At 38.5% G+C, this 17,756-nt stretch overlaps 1 protein-coding gene across 1 annotated transcript in view; it reads left to right on the forward strand.

The window, feature by feature from the left end:
* Positions 1 to 555: 555 nt before the first annotated feature.
* SUSD4 (sushi domain containing 4) overlaps positions 556 to 17,756 on the forward strand; it is a gene marked incomplete at its 5' end in the record, with an annotated part of 30,920 nt that continues 13,719 nt past the window's right edge. The window contains 3 exons of the mRNA XM_008936054.1: positions 556 to 807; positions 8,023 to 8,202; positions 11,687 to 11,875. Of these exons, the coding sequence (XP_008934302.1) occupies positions 556 to 807; positions 8,023 to 8,202; positions 11,687 to 11,875 (621 nt within the window). The remainder of the gene's footprint in view (positions 808 to 8,022; positions 8,203 to 11,686; positions 11,876 to 17,756) is intronic.

Below are 17,756 nucleotides of genomic sequence, written 5' to 3' on the forward strand. Positions count from 1 at the left end.
GTAATACAGCACTCTCATAACCGTGTTTTAAGAATTTGGTGGGGCTACCAAGCCAACATCATAGCAGGATCACATAACATCCAACATCACAGTGTCCCTTTTCTCTGTGATAGAACTCCCTCCCTGCACCTAGCAGCTCGTCTTCTGTTCTAGTTACTATGTCTTTGGATGAAAGTTAGGTTTCATGCTTCTAACACATTATTATTATTTCCAGTGACTGTACTAGACCTCCAAAAACTCATAGTCCCCAAGAGTAATTACAGATATATTACTGTGCAATCTCCACTGCTAGGTTGGGTCAAGTGCTTTATTTTTATCCAAGTCAGCTACTGGGCAGTGTGGTTGACTTTGTTTTCTCAGGAGCTGCATGACAACACAAGAGTATTTGTGTCACCTGAGCTGTAGCTGGAAGTTGGTCTTCTCCTGTGTCTGGAGTACCTAGCAGCTAAGTAGGATGGCTAGTGGTCATTAATAGAGGACATGAGGAGCCCATGGAGGCTAAACATCAAATTAAAAAACCTAGGAAAAAAAGCACAACTGTGGCTGCATGAGGAGTAAAGGAACACAGTTTGATTTTATCTTTGTCTGACATAGGGTTTGATGACCTACATGCTTGTGCTGATCCTGGAGCTCCTGACCATGGATACAAGACACCCAGTGCAGGTGTTTTCTTTGAAAGTGTGGTAGTCCGGTTTCATTGCCAAGAAGGATACAGGCTTAATGGTACTTCAAAAAAAATTTGTGTGAGACATTTTAATGGCTCCCTGAGCTGGAAACCAAGTGATAAACCTGTGTGCCTACAAGAAGGTAAGTCATTTTTCTTAAAGCAGTTCACCAGTGTCCGTTCTCCTCACTTGTACACGTACTATGTCTGTGTGTCTCAGTGTAAACCACAAAAGTCCATTTCACCTTTCCTTAGAGGATACATGCTTCAGTTTCCCATCCATCCCATCCATAATTCCTATTTTTGACTTAAATTTACACCATGAGAGGTCGTGTGTTTGTACACACATGTGTTGAAAGGGACATAAAGAAACCTGAAGAAAAAAAGATAACATATTTCTACTTTTAACTAGTTACAAATTGATGCAGAGAGAAAAAGCAACCTCTAGTATAAGTAAACTGTTTGTAAGTATTAAACCTGCACATTTAATACTCTTTTCTACAATATTTTACTAGGAAAAGATAATGAGTTTACAATGCCACTGATCCTGCTAATCAGAAGTTTTAAACAATTATATTTTATGACATGTGCATGATTCAAGTAGGAAATTGAATACATATGGACTGCAGAAGTTTAGAGTTACAGGAGCAGTTTACTCTGAAATGATTCAGACTATCATGGCATAAACAGATTTGGTTTTATTGTACTGCATTTTTGAAACAGTATTCCATTTTAATATAATTAGCATGTCAAATTACTTTCATCATCTAGGAGTTAGATAAAGGCAGGATTAATATGAATATCCTAAGTGTAAATTTTGGCCGAAATACATCCAAGCAGCACAAATGATTTATTTCACCAAGTGCAATAAAGATATAAATTGTTCTTTTTGTTGATTTATTTCTTGTCAACAGAGCTATTAAAATCAACAGATCTGAAAAGCATTAGTTAAATCAAGTGTGTACATTTTAGTGTTGTGACTTCTCCACTGAAGTCATTAGCTATTGTCTCATTGTCTTCAGGGTGGAGCAAAATAAATTCTATTTCAGGATGTCTTCCATCATTTAAAATCAGATAAATATATGGATTTCATTCAAAAGCAGTTGAAGATTTATGTGGCTCATAAACACACTTACCAGATAGGATCATGCATCACTCGGCATGTATAAAAACTGCGTGTACTTGTTTATGCTGATGGGTGGTTGGGTATGAGAAAGGACATACCACAAGAGGAGTAAGCAGGGCTGGTGTAGGAGGACCATGCTTAGGAGATACATGTGAAGGAAACAACCCTAAAGTGGTCTGTGTGACAGTGGTGCATGAGATATTGGAGAGAGTAGCCAGAGGCAGCTGCTAAGTAGCCTAGGGCCTTTCAGGTAGTTGCCCTTTTGGCACGATAAGTCTTGATAATATATTGCCTCCTGGACATGTGTGAGGCCACAGACTACAGAGTGTGAGGAGCACAGTCATGAGCTGTCCCATGGCATACACTGAAATGGCAGCTGATGTGTAGAACATAAAGGCAGTGGGGGCCAACAACTCCTGGTCATAATGGTGACACAGGTCAGCATCAAAGAAATAGCTTGATGCCTTTAAAAATAATGAATGTATGAAAATTACACCCTCTCCTGTTACAGCCACCTTTCATAAATGGCCTTCCTCTCATCTCACGGTTATTTAAGAAAAAATACATGTACAGTGACAGCAGCATATGTCTAAGTTGGGTATTTGAACTGCCAGAAAAAGCTATAATGCTTGGCAAAACTGTTTTCTTAACCGCTTCAGGTAGCTCCTAGGAATTTTGATGTGCATCTCTGAAATAGTACCTGTATCATTTAATGCAGTTGCTAAAATAAACATTAACATGTTTTATTGAATATTCAAACCTCTTCCCAGCCCTCACAGTCCAGTGGAAATCTGTGAAGTTGCTGATCACAGTGCCATCAACAGCAAAACTGCCACCGGTGTCAGTTGATCAACACTCCAGCCAACTGTTTTAAAAAACAAACTAAATTGGAAGATGAGAATGTGATGGAAGATGTGACAACAGTTGCTTAAGAGATAATCATTACTTTACAGCACAGAACACTTAAAAAGGATTGCTAGCCAATGCTCTGATCAAGCAAAGCACTTAAGCTTGAGCATAACTGTAATTATGTGATTAGTCTTGTGAAAGTTCTGTGCTCAGAATTAGGCATATACAAAAATGCTTTTTATTATTTGGAAGCGTAGGACTCTGATTTAGGATTTAGTGAAGCAAGTGCCTAAGTACTTTCCTGATTAACAGTACAATAATACCTTGGGTATTATTAAAACAATCCTAGGGTTTAGCAACAGGAAAAAAAAAATTAGATGACAGAATTCATTCTTCTTCCCAACTCACAATACAACCACTGATTCAGCAGAAACACTAAGCAAAGGTTCAGTGGCAATCCATGAGACTTAAGCATTTGCTTAAGTGCTTTCCAGAGTGATCCTTCTGTGTATGGGGAGCAGACTCAAAAGAGAAAGGGATGACAGAGAGGTGGGCTGCATAGGAACATGGCACATCTGGAGAACAGTTAAGGAGGAATTATAGCAGGGTTTGTAATTCTCAGCTCTCTAATGACATACATAAAATTCCTCCCTGCAGAAATTCTGTCATGATATAGAAAAGGAAATCTGAAATTTGTAGCAACTATTGAAGAAGGAAGAAGTTATGTTTTACCATTCATTATTAGCTATCACAAGGCAAAATAAGATTTATGTTGCATTTACCCATTTAAGGGAGGGGCTGACTGCCACATGTGCCATGATATGCTATTCACACCTCATCCCAGTATATGTAGATGATGTATTGTCAGCTGAGCTTGAACAGTAAAAATGCTCAACATTTTGAGTTCATCTCAAGTTAATCTCAGCAGTTTGGATTCAGCTAAGGATGGTTAATTATAATTTTATATCTCTATGTTATGTACATTTAATTGTTGTTAGGTGTTTACTAGAACAATCTCTAACCACAAACAAATGCTATCTACCTAAGGAAGTAAAGCAACCTGTTTCAGAATTGATTTTAAGAGTAATACATTTGCCTGGAGCTCTTCATCCAATCAATTTGATTTTATAGTTCTGTCATTTCTCATTAAGAGGCAAGACATTTTAAGTGTCAGTACGAGAATGAAGTTGTGTGACCAGGTGCCCAGTAAATGCCCTGTCAAAAATCTGTGTGCTTAGAGTTATGTTCCTGTGTTGATCTACAGCATGTTGTAAGTGCAACTTCCATCAATTCTAATACGCACATAAGTTCCAAAGCTCTAAGGCTGGAATTTTGTATTTACTGTTTAAGAGCAATATGTCATGTTGTTCACACTTTAATCTTCTCCCACTGTGATAATGTGGCTGCTGAGCCTGTTGCCCTACTTGGAACAAATGTTACCTTTTTCCTATGAGATTGAATCTAAATTTACAGTCCACATGGAGATGGCAACCCAAGAGAAGAGCTTCCCTCCCAGTGCTTCTGCAGGCAGATGCCTTCGAGATGTCCTCAGTGCCTCATTCTCCCACTGACAGGGATGATAAACCTGCAGTGAGATTAGTGGACTAGTACAGTTTGGCTACAGTTTTCCTGTATGACATTTAGCACTCATTTCTCTTTGCCTTTGTCCCTGGATCTGTGAGATGACTGAAACATTTTTATTTCTCCATCTCTTATCTGTCTCACTCAGTGTTTGGTGATTCTTAAATCTGGTTAAAAGCACTCTGTGAAGTTTGTAACCTGTGCTTAGTACAATGGCCACAGACCTTAGACAAAGTCTCTGTGTACTGTTGTAAAACAAGCAAAAACAATAAAGAGAAAGTGTTATTTAATATGCACTGAAATAGTGTTTGCCATCCATCAGACTGCCTTACAGTACTATGGATTTAACACTAGCAAAGAAACCAGAAAATATTGATCTTAAATGTTTGCTTTTAAGAGGACAAGGTCCAGATGAGCTGTCCCTGCATTCAACCCATTCTTCCTTATGTTCCTTTCATCCTTCCTTCGTGTTCCTCTCCATTCCAGCCTGTCAAAGTTGTGGCTAGATGTGGTCGAGGTTAATTCAGAGATCACTCCACAGTGAGCTACATAGGAGCTCTGGACCTCTGCATTTGAGTTTACATACAGACTAGCAAACAAAATAGTGCCAGAGCATGGGTCAGGTCACTGCTCTGCAACTGCACATACTGTTATGGCGTTGGAAAGTTCCCTGACATGGGTTTGGCTAATGTCAAGTAGTACTCCCCAAGCACCTTCATGATTAGCATGGACCTGGGACAATTTTTAGAGGGTAAAGATCATGTTTTCCTTCTGAGTTGCTTTTATGGCCTAGGTACTCTTGCAAGGAGGGAGGGTGGTCATCCCTCCCCATGTGCTGGAAGAAATAGTTCTGAGAGGTGATGCATGTTTTGCAGATAAATAGGCCACTATAACTATAGTGTTTAACAAGACTTACTCCTCAGACCAATCTTCCTGTGATGGGGGGCATACTTGGTTTGCTAAACCCAAGGACTCCTATTCCGCAAAGTTGCATCATCATGAAAGTTAGGTGCAGATGAGCCCTTGCAGCTGGCAGGCTGTCAGGCAGCCTGCTGCACCCCACCTCTTTGTGTCTCTGTAAGATAAGAAATGTGTTCCTAACCAAGGTGTTCTTTTGGCTGACCCATTTTAATATTTGCATGGTAGATATTAGATGATCATGTAAAACTGCCAGAGAGGAGTGTAAGTCATAGCCATTGCTGTTCGATGCTGGTTGAGGACCATGCATGCTCTTAAATGGTTTAGCAGCTCCCACAGATTTGCTGAGAAGTCCTTAAAATAAAGCAGTTTATTTTCTAGGACAGGACATTTTAAAACCCAGCCACTTATTCTCAGCTTTTCCGTGTGGAAGTTGTGCCAGCTAATCCAGTTGTTTGCAGAGAGACAACTACTGCAATTTATGCCTGACTAAGTGCTAAACAATACAAATGCAGCCAGTGGGAAAGCATTTGCTTGCAAGGCATCAAGAAAAAGATCTGTAATACTGTGGTCCATTGGTCTCACATTTAGCCAGGGCTTGTAATGGGCCTGTTATCAAAGTCAGCCAGGATGTCGCAGGCGATACAGTGAGCAACTCCTCGCTGTTCTCTGCCAGCATCTAGCCGATTAAAATGATTCAATCTGTAGCTGTTACTTGGAATAATGGGGATGAAGTCGCTGTAATAGATCATTGTTACAGAATCAGTTTCCCCCACTTTGCAAGTGAAATCTCATCTCTTTCATTTGTGTAGCGACAGAAAGCTGTTATGCCAAGAGAGTGAGCTGTTCATTGACATTATCTTCTGCCATCCATCTCTGGCTTGGCCATGGAGCAGGATCCCCATCTATCTCATCCCATCCTCGGGGTTGCCCACAGGAACCTCTTTGTGACAGCATTCTTGGCTTAGCATCAGGGATTTCTTATGGGGCATCCTCTGCTGTCTCCTTTGCTGACTAACTTGCCAGACAGAGAGAGAGAGAGAAAGTTGTCCAGTCTTTGAAGGTCATGTCTGCATCCTCAGACCAATGCATTTATAACCTTCTGTTTGAGTACACATACTCCTCGACTTGGGCATTTATAAACGAATAAATTCTAGTAAAATGTCTTGCTGCAGGTTCTCAGACCACCTGGCAGACTGCCAGCCCTTTCTGTTACAGGCAGCAGGAGGTTCCTGCAGCAGCAGCAGCCAAGCAGCTACAAGTAACAAGAGAATTTTTGACTAATAATATGTCCAGGCCCCACACTAAAAGTTAGCCAAGTACAAAGTTAGAAAACATTTCTTTAATGGGAAGGTACCAGGCAAAATGTGTTTTAACTAGAGAAGCAACACACTTCCACTTCATATTAGTAAAATTTAGTGACGGAGTCTCAGAATAATAGATCCCCTTGTTTGCCTAAATAAATAAATACGTTATGAAATTAATTTGCTTTTAGTCATTTGTGTTCCTATGCTAAATGACAGTTTATCTTGCTTCTAGTTGTGCTTCTAAGCAAACAAGCAAGCTCTTGCGATTGCTTTTTGCATGCTCACAACTAATTGCTAAATACAATTTTAGAGTTGCCTCTTCCTCTTTAGCAAGAATTACCCATGAAAATGGCAGAAACTTTTTTATGCAAATGTCAAGGGACTTCTGAAATGTCTCTTTTTGATAAATATTACATTTCTTAATGGAGATAATTGTCTTTCATAATAGAAGCATTGGGGGGGGAAAAAAAACAGCATAAAAAAACAGGCTTAGAATTTTTTTACAGTATTATTTTTACTAGAAATAATTTGTGAGTTTTGATGTCTGGAAAGTCTTATCACCATGTCTATCATGTATTGACTGCTGGCAGACAAATGGATAATTTTGATTATATTTTTCCAATATTTAGTCTTTTCCTCTCTTCTCTTTACTCTCACTTTGCATTTATGAGGAGGATGAACTTGAAGTCACATGGACTATTCCTTCATATTCTCCTGGCTTATCTTAACTATTCAGTATTAGCAGAGGGATTTTTACCCTGCCTCACCCTTTCCTTCTGTTTCCCACAACATCTTTAAATTTTTAGTCTTCTGGGGTTTATTTTATATTTTGTTGTCTTTGGCACTGGTATACAGAGTGAGGTATAAGGCTGTTTGAGGCATGTACACAGATAACAGCTCATGCCTGTGTATCACTGGAGGTTTGCAGTCATTTCCCTTGTTGAGAGTCTTCTACAAGCACTTGAGATGCTGCTCAGGGCCTTAAAAATCACCCTTTAAAAGCATATGAATTCAGGCACATAAAATTACCTGACTGAAAATAGAATCAATGAAAGCAAAGTGAAGACATTCTCATAATGAACTCTGTGGAATGAGCTAGATAAACCCTTGTAAATGTAGCTGATTTTCATCTGTCTCTCTGCTAAAACTGCAGTTTTTCTGTGTTCCTCATACCATATCTGTATTTTATCTTTCCTTTTGTCCTGTCCTTAATGCTGTTTAAGAATCTCTCTTCAGAAGGGACTTCGGGGTAGTCAGACTGCGTGGTGTAATTTGCATACATGATGAATGGAAGGACAAAATTAAAAGCAGTCTTCCTAAATGCTCTTAATTTTGTTTGCTTGAAAAAGTCTGGGGGAATGATCTATTATTTGTACCATGTCAGCTTCTACTAAAGTGCTATGGACTTAGTAAGTGATGGTTAACTGAAGAACGGACATACTTACTGAAATGCATGTATTTTCCAAATGGTTTAAGCAGAGCACTTACATTAACTGAATACTTTTGTTTAAGAGCTTGATTACTGAATAGCTAGTCATATTTTTTTAATTAAGTTACTATTTTTTTTCTTCATGAAGTCACAGATTGCCTTGTTCCACATGTTGAAGATGCAGAGATTCATAACAAGACATACAGGACTGGCGATAAATTAATAATCAGCTGTCATGAAGGATTCCAGATCCGTTACCCTGACTTAGACAACATGATTTCAATATGTCAAGACGATGGAACATGGGATAATCTGCCCATTTGTCAAGGTTTAGTACACCAGCACATCCTGTTCTATAGCTCATGCACCTTGTGATAGTTTGCCAATATTTTATTTTGTGGTTGTAAGGATGTTAGTGAACGGATAAGCTCCGCTGTACAGTATTTAAATAGTGCTTCTGTTAAGATTTTTTTTTATTTCTCTTCCCTGTTGGTCACTACAGAAAAGAAGACGCCACTTTCTGAACATACCCATACTTAAAATGCTACTTTAAATATTGGTTTTTGTTTGCTAGTCTAAAATCTGACATAGATACATTGCATTTAAAAAAAAAAAATCAGGGCTCAATTAGTCAGAAGTTAAACAGAAGATCTGGTGTGCAACTGATGCTTTTGCACTGATTAATTTCTAGAAAGATTTAAGCTTCTAACTGCAATTTACCTTTCTTTGACTTGTGCAGTGGACAGGGGTAGGGTAGAGGAGAGAAGCTGGAACCTGCTTCTGTCAGAGTTTTCAGCAGAGTTGTTGATCAGGTTCACAGTCCATTAAACCTATAGGTATTGATTGAAAATTCAGAGTGTGCACAGGAATGATTTTGGCCAGAAAAGCCATTAACTGTAGATCTAGTAGTATTAGTAGCCTGGGATCTCAGTTTCACTTAGACTGTGAGAAATGGCTGGGGGATAAGCCAGCTTTAGTGAATGGAAATTCAATAACCCTTGGCTGCTATTACCTTTAAATGTAAAGGTAACGTGTTAGTACCATTGACTTGGTTTTAACCAGCTCAAGTCTTGGTAACGGGCTTGACCAGCTGAACAGCACTGAGAGATTTTAACTCTCTGTGCTATGGAGAAGACCAAGTTAGTACCAACTTTCCTCAAGCCTATCTGTCATCTCCTAAAGTTGACAGTTCTCTGTAGGCAGTTAATTACACCATCACATCACATCTATTTGCAGAATCAGGCCAGGCAGGAAGGGGACCTGGGACACTTCTCAGAATTGGCGGTGGCAGGGTGAGACACAAAAGTCAGAAGTTACTGGAGCTTAGTTTGTATGGACCCTCAGAGTTAAGAACCTCAATTTGGGGCACATCCAACTGTCCCTCAAGGTCTTGTCTTAGACTGTGGCACAGATGTGTAGAAATTTAGGCATTTTACAGGGTTAGCTCAGTGGTTTAGATGCACACATTTTATCTGAATAGGCCTAACAGAAAAGGGGACTTTTCACAAACCCATGAAAAGTGGAGAGTAGTTTTGGGGTATCTGATCAGCAATGGTATCATGTGTGTCAGTATGAAGTATACAGCCTATTTCTGAGAGTGGGTGCACCTCACATCTAATTCAAGTAGATTAAGAATCTTGCAGCTACAGGAGCTGAATACTCAAAAGATTAATTTGCAGGTACTTTATTTGCCAATGATGCAGGTGGGAATTTTGCGACAGCCAGTATTAACTGGGTAAGCAACAGTATCCCAGATAGCCCCTGGCTTGTTACTTTGTTCTGTTGCTGTATTTATACTATGAAACCAAATCAAGTGTTGATACTCAATATTTGATATTAACTGCTTGTCAAAATACAAGCAGGGCTACTAAAAGTTAAGAAACCAATTGCACAAGAGCCAAGTGCTGTACCTACCAGACAGGCAGAGACTAAACAATTCAGATTCAAGTATCTGCCATATTTTGCCAAATTCTGTAAGCCTGTTCCAAAATTGCCTCCAGAACTTCCTTTTTGCTGTGTCAAGCACTAATAATATCAAAGGCACTTGTCCACTTGCATTACATGGGCTGTCAATTACATTTCTATGGCTCTTTGATTACAACAGGCAGGGGAGTCTCATGACACTAAGATGGCCTTTTTTTTTCTGACAGCAGTGGGAAAGGATTGTAGAGTGTTTAAGAATCCAACCTCAAACTGTTTTTGCCATGAGATAATAATGATAATTACTGATCTGAAATGATGTGAATTACTTAGCAAAAATGTGTCAAAATCAAGTTTTCAAGCAGCTTGAGAAATTTGGAGACCTAGGGATTCTCACAAACACTTGGCTTTCATGCAAATTTAAGTAAATCTCTGTCCTGCATTATGAAGAACCCAACGAGCATTAAAATTCTGAGCCAGCAGGACAAAATTTTCCCTGATACAGTTCAGAGAAGAGTAAACTTGGTCTTATTGAGGCAGTCAGTGCTCTTTCTGTCCCACTGGAGGCTGCTTCTAGCATCCTGCTCAGTGGGCTGCTCACTTTGCAGGAACCAATGTGTTATGTGTGGGGCATACTTGATCAGGGGCACAAGCAGTACCCAATAGATAGGATGCTTGAAGCTTTATTTGAGCAGGGAGATAACCAGCGAGTAAAACAGCTTTTATAGTAAGTACAGTGTGCTGTAAAAAGCTTTCAAGCTCTTTCTGTCGTGGAAATAACCATTTGAAGGGCTGTTGAGATGCTTTTTTTTTTTTTTAGTTGTTAGCATCTTATAAGACGTTCTCAGTCTGATTTTAGTTTCCCCCTTAGGCATAAAATTATGAGAGTCCTATGAACATCCTTCACAAATTCCTAGCAGTGGCAAGAGAATTATTTATGGATTGCCACAATGCAGCTCCTGTTAGTCTCATAGCTTTCTAATACTATTTTTCATTCCCTGATTACTAATCATCTTCCCTCCGCATTACTGCAAATTAAAAAATCAACAGTATTAAGTATTACCGAGAGGGTCATTTCTAAGACCATAAGGATTTTTCTTTTTCCTCTAGTGCTAACTCTTATCTAAATACCAGCTCAAACCAGACTCTGAAAGTATGTGAATGACACATTATAAAGTCATGTCATCTTTCCTACACCAAATATGGTTGGTGGCCATTTAACAGGCACTGCTCAGTACCATCCATGGTACAAATCCCTCAGAAGTGATTCCAGAAGTAGAACGTAGCCTCTGATTACAGTTACAATTTCTGGTGATAACAGGTACCTTAACTTTTTGATAACCTAATCTAAAACCTCATTCCGTGTTTATCATGTGACTGCTCATAGGAAGTCACGTCCCTTTAGACTTTCTCAGACTGGAATTTCAAAATCATTAATTCTGCCTGCAAATCCTTTACAGTTTGTGTGCACTTTGTCACAGGAGCAGTTTTAATATTAAAGATGTGCCTGTCAGTTTTAAGAGGAGGAATAAAACTCATGGTTTATATGAATGACAATCTGTATTTATTAAAGAATCTACCTTGAAAAGAAATTGCCATCTGCTAAACCAGCAAATGTTTGTGAAACAAAATACTGTCATTTTCAGTAAACCTTTCCTTCATTTGCTGAGTGAATCCCACGCTAGCAAAGCATGTGGGCTAAACAACAAAAGGGATTGAAACAGGATAATGAGGCATATGTATCTGAGGGAGATCATGCAGACAATGCCATTCATAATAGAGAAGATGAAAAAGATTGCACTCCTCAGTTTAGGAATTATAACTGAGATGTGTGAAGATGATTGAGATAAGCACTTTATAATAAAAGATACCTCCTTCTTCTTAATTTGCAGGTTGCCTGAGGCCGTTGGTTCTTCCTCATAGTTACATTAACATATCTGAGTTCGAGTCCTCCTTCCCCGTAGGAACAGTGGTGTATTATCAGTGCTTTCCTGGATATAAACTAGAAGGGGCAGAGTTCCTTGAGTGCATGTATAACCTTATCTGGTCAGATAGCCCACCTAGGTGCCTTGATGTGGAAGGTAAATGTCTTAATTTTTTGTTTATCCTTAAATTTTGCAAAATTAGCATGCTCTATGTGATTTTAACTCAGGGCTATAACCACAGTTCTGCTGTGCATAATATTTCTGCAGGCCATGCAGAGTCTATCTGGTTTTTGTTGCATGCAACCCATTGTGGTTTTACGAGTTCTTGGTGTTCCCTGAGTCACGTTTGCTACCTCAGTGTCCAAACTCCAGAAGGAGAAGCTCTTAACAATGATTGCTTTGCCCTTAAAATGTGAATTCTTTGCAGCTTTCCTAATAAGGACACTGAGGAAATTACGGAATTCACATTCATGTGCAGATGGTCAGAGTTTCAGTAGATATGGCTAGATTTCCATGGTAAACTAAAAACTACTCCATAGAAACTCTTAGTTTGGGCTGTGCCAAGAAAAGAGGAATAATCTGTCACTACAGCTGCAGTGCTGGAATGGAGGATATTGCAGTGCATTGATATTTGCATCCCATACATTTACAACAGAGACACCAAATGGATTGCTCCATACGCTGTCAAAACCTTGTGAACTACCTCCCTCCATCTTCATACTGCATCTAGAATGAAACATCCTAGGTAGTCATCAGAATCCAAAAAGGTCCTCTGCATTTCATTCCCCCGAAAGGACTACATTTTTGCTGTATTTCAGGCCTGCAAGGAAGCTATCTATATGTAGAATTTAGCTAAAAGCAATTATAGGAATTCATATGTGATGCTTACGTCACTTGAGCTAAATGTTAAGCATTCTGGAAGCGAAAAAATTTGCCAACAGTTTCAACAAGGCAATATACTGCACAAAAATAATCTAGTTATCATTATTTTTAAATGACAATTCAAGTTCCAAAATACAAAATTGCCTTTGCAATTTTGGAATGACATAATAAGATTTTTTTTTTTTTTCCCCCCTAAAAGATTAATCCAAAATCAGCTCTTTGGGAGGTTTGTTTGGCGCTGTTTACAGCGTGGAAAACACATTAAAAAACCAGAAGGACCCTGTCAGGATTAGCTCTAACAGTGTAACTGTTTTGTTTGGATAAAAATAACAGTTCTCCAGTTAGGATGATAAAGGCATTAAAATCCAGAAACTCAAGTGTAAGAAGCAGAAAAAGTTGTGCTTTAAACCTCACTTAATAGAGGTGAGCATTCCATCTCTTATCAAAATACCTGAGAAAACTCATGTGCTCATTGTTTATTGCTTGTATTATAAAGTGATGCAGAGGCTTTTCTTTCTTGATAATTTAAAACATGAGATAACAACTGCTGCCTTGACGGTTCTACATTTTAAATAACATGTCAAAAGTTATCATCCCCAGTCAGCTATGATGATCTGTGATGGGTGGGATCAGCATGTGCCAAATTCTGGGTCAAGGCCATCTGGGAGGCCTCCTGAGTTTTGATTTAGACCCAGCCTCCCTTTTAATCACTTTGTTATTGCTCTCCTTAAGTATTAAAACTTCCCATGGTGATTTCATGTTGGTGTCCCGTCTGTGCACGTGTTGAGTGAACCAAGGAGACTGAAGTCTAGAGCATAACTCTTACAAGAGGAGGTTCTCCTCAGCTTTGGGGCTGTCACTGCTTCTGCTGGGGCAGAAGAGAGAGCAGCATCACTAAAAGGTCACCCCTGACAACTGACCTTGTGAACTCTGTTGTAGGGATGCTTCTACTGGTATGCAGTGTACTTCAAAATTAAACCCAGATAGGGTTGAGATGCCCTTGTTTGAAAGTGGTTGTTCAAGTGATTTATGCAAGGAGTGCCAGTCTCCAGGAATCTCGTTACAATCCACTACTCTTAATTAGTGTATAAAACTCACTCCCTACATATTTTTTATTCTGCACCTTGCATACCAATGTCAAGCTCATTTTTCAGCATTCCTTTTACGTTTGAGGCATAATCTTGCCAAGCAGTATTTTTCACAGAGGAAATCTGCCAATAACAAATTAATTCCATTTATTTATTTCCATGGTCAATTCAAAATTTATTCTAATGACATTTCCTGCTCAGTATTTTATACATGGTAATGATTAAAACAAGTGGTTGTTAGGAAGCTACAGTAAACCATTTTAGAGCTTTTATTCTGCTATAAACAATGCTGCTTGCAGCTTTCTCATTTTGATATATGTTCTTGACGCCTTCACAGAAGGAATTTCTCAAATGTGCACATAATCACATAAATGCTGTATGTCAGTTTTGTGAATTCTTCCCTCTTTGTTAGGCCACATAAATTCTGAATGAAGCGTTTGTAGCTCCATTTAAATAAATAGTTACACCAGGGACCACTCAGCTCCCATCACACAGCATGCTTTCTAGTGCTCAACCCCATCTTATTCTCAATATTGCCCAACACAGAGCTTCTACCATCTCTGGCAAGGGACTAATTTTTTCTGCTAGAGAAGCATATTTTTCTGATAATTATAATCACTGGTTCTTTATCACAGCAGTGCATAAAAACCGTGTTACCTGGTACTGCAGTGGAGCCCAAACTTCAGAGCTATGTGGTGGCTTCTCAGAAACAGCTGGTTGCATCTGGTCAGGGAAGTGGTTACAGCTCAGGCAAATAAGATTGCCAAGTATTTACTGGTATGAGATCCTCTTCTTAAATGCCTGCACCTTTGCCAAATTTAAAACATTTGGATTGATTTTTGAGTGTCTGCCTCAAGCTGAATCAATTGGGAAGCTTCAGCTGAAATGGTTCAGCTCTATCCGAGAATGATGGTAGAGGAAATGGTGTTGTTTTACCAGTGCTAGAAAATTTTACAGTCATTTAGAGGGTAAGATGAAGCATCTTAACACTGAATTTTCTTCTCCTTTAAGTCCTCAATTTACATCTTTAGCTTTCTTAATATTTTTTTTTCTAGTGGAATTCTATAATTATGCAGAATTTTTTAAAACTTTCTTTATACTGAAACTCACTAGATGCTTCCATAGATATACGAAAATCTAAAGGAAATTTTTGTATCATTTACTTGTTTTTTAAATTACCAAACCAGGTTTAATCATCTGTCTCTGTAGAAATTCATGTTAGTTAGTGATTGCCTTCTGTAAGATCAGGTATACAAAAGACTGGTGGAAAAATCCTTAAACTGAGGATTACTACATGGGTTATAAACATTAATTGTAAAATCAAATGGCTTAAAAAAAAAAAAAATTGGAGGAGAGCAAACACTTGAAAACATACCAGTATAGAACTCTATGAAATGAAATGTATGGAACTAAGAAGTGTTTATGGTATGATACTTCAAGGTGAATAAAGACATTACACAGGATTTGGAGAAATTGCAACAAACAAACAAACACAACAACAACAAAAATCAAAACACCTGTACTTTGGGAACGTGATCTGCACGTAATTACATACTTTGCCATCTGGGCTCTATTTTAATCTTTCATGCCCTTTGGAAAAGTTCCAAGATGTGAGGAATAGTTTTTATAAAGAACTAGGGGGGAAGCAAGCAGAGAAAGGAATTTGATTGTAGTGCTAATGTTAGAATTAAAAGCAGTTGTGTGGATAGTATAAGTGGGAATTCTCAGCTTTGTATTTAAGAGTAAAATGGAAAGCAGGTTGATTGAATTTGCAAACAACAGGCATGATCCTGTTACCTGGAATGTTTGATTTCAGCACCATCTCAGCTGAAGAGAAAAGCCAGTCCTGCAGGAAATCATATATAGTGCAATATCAAAACCTCATTCTGCATGCTAGGATCAACAGATTCTCTAGCTGAGGTTAAGCTTGAGAAAATGGAAAACACTTCTAATTTTTATAGGTAGATTAAAAATTACAATGAAACACATGATGAGTAGACTTCAAAGGGGAGATTTGGTGAGTAGAAGAAAGTAAAAACATAGAAGAAAATTGAAGGCATTTCAGAATGCTTAAATGTAAAAACACCTCATTGAGAGAGGAGGCAAAAAGATACAATGCTAAGTAACCACCAATTACAGGAAGTAATAGTTTCTGAAAACTATAGAAACTGTGGAAGAAAGATAGGAGAAGGAAGAAATTAAAAGAATTGCACAACAAAGCCAGAAGAAGTGCAACAGAACACAAAAAATACCTACCTGAAGGACAAGGAAATTTTTAAAGTATAAAAGGGAGCTAGTCATATGAAAATTAAAACCAGCAAAGTATGCTACAAATAAAAAAAACTGTTCTGGAAAGATAAGCAGGAATATAGGACAGAGTTTTAAAATTATTTTTCTCATAAACCTGAGGACAGACTCATAGAGAGGGTCATATAATTCTGACATAGGACCTAGAAAGTAAAGAGCATGAAAGAGCACTGGCGGAGGGTGATATTACACATGAAATGTCTTAGCCACTTAATATTTCAAAACAAAGTATCTCAAACTTTCTATCCAATTACACACAGGATACTTTGAAGCAAAGCTTCAAAAACCTTCATTCTTACATAACAAATGCTAATGCCACAGACAGTGATTGACACTGAGCTGTATGTTTAATAAACTATGCCCTTAAAATTTCTCGATGGAATGTACAGTAATACACTAAGATAAAAGATAAAAATCAGCCTGTAATCAGTTTATGTTCAGGAATCAAAGTAAGCAATCCTAAGCCTGAGAATATTGTACATTGGTATGAATGGATTTCTCTCTGTGTTCTTTGTTGACATTGAGAAGGCTTTACATAAATTCCAACATGACAGACTGATGCGTATCCTCAGGGAAGATAATGTTCATGCAGCAGATCTCCAACAGATCAAAATCCTGTAGAGGGAGCAGAGGGCAGCAATACAAGCAAGTTGTGAAACACTGTGGTGTTAAGGAAATAAGAGAGGCAGACACCAGGGTTCTGTTCTATGTTTCCACCTGTTCACCTTGCAGGAGGGAGGGCGAATAAATTAAATGTTGCTCAACTGCCAAAGAGGTCATCCAAGTTAACTGTGTTAATGTTAACATAAGGTGCATCAATAGCCTTATATAGCTCTCACTAGAGTGGCATTTCAGAATATTTTCACTGCCTACAGCAATACTCCCTGCAACTCAGGAACAACCACCAGCTGTAAATAGCAGCAGCCAACAATATTTGTAAGCACCTTTACCTGGGCAACACCTTTTCATCGGTGATACCTTTAGCCTGATGGCCAAAGGATGAAATAAGTTGATAGTGCTTCACCCTGGGGGTCAGTAAGTCATAGAAAGCAAGTGCGATGAAATTTAAAAGGATAACTTTCTTTAAAAGAAGTCATTCTGTGTGTTTCTGCACTGTAGAAATTTAATTTGTCCATCACCCAGGAATGAAGAAATTATACTCATCTGGCCACCCTGAATGAGTGTGGAAGTTGAACGATTTAAGGAGGTGTTCATAGTGACTTGGGATATCTGGATTTTTGTGCTGCTGAAGAATGTTGAAATACTTCCATACACCTTTACCCATAGCTGAGGAGGTGTGGAAAAGAATTTAATTCAGAAAGGGCAAAGTGACATGAAATACTAGGCAGACAAAACGTTTTTTTTCTGTGGACATTCTGCTTAATAGTCATCCAATCTCTTAACTCTAGCAGCTGTATTGCAAAGTGAAACAGAAGGAAAACCAGACCACGTTTTAAGACAGAATGATGCACAAAATTGGCTGTTTACAGCTCTTGTTATGAGGGATGGGGGGGTTAGAGAACAGTCTCCAATCTGAAGACATTGTTTGAAGAAGATAAATACCATTATATTTCTAAGAGAATGCCCCTTTTTTGCATTGCAGAATTCTTCTTTGATCTTGGCTGTGATTGAAATAGATGCCTTCTCCACTGTTCATAGTTTTTCAAGAAAGCAACAGAACAACGTGTAATCTGTTTCTTTTATGTCTGCTGGTTCTGCTTGATGCACAGGACTGTCACAGCAAATCATTGTTTTACACC

This window comes from Merops nubicus, unplaced genomic scaffold, assembly GCF_000691845.1.
Source record: "Merops nubicus isolate BGI_N331 unplaced genomic scaffold, ASM69184v1 scaffold5272, whole genome shotgun sequence".
Lineage (NCBI taxonomy): Eukaryota > Metazoa > Chordata > Aves > Coraciiformes > Meropidae > Merops > Merops nubicus.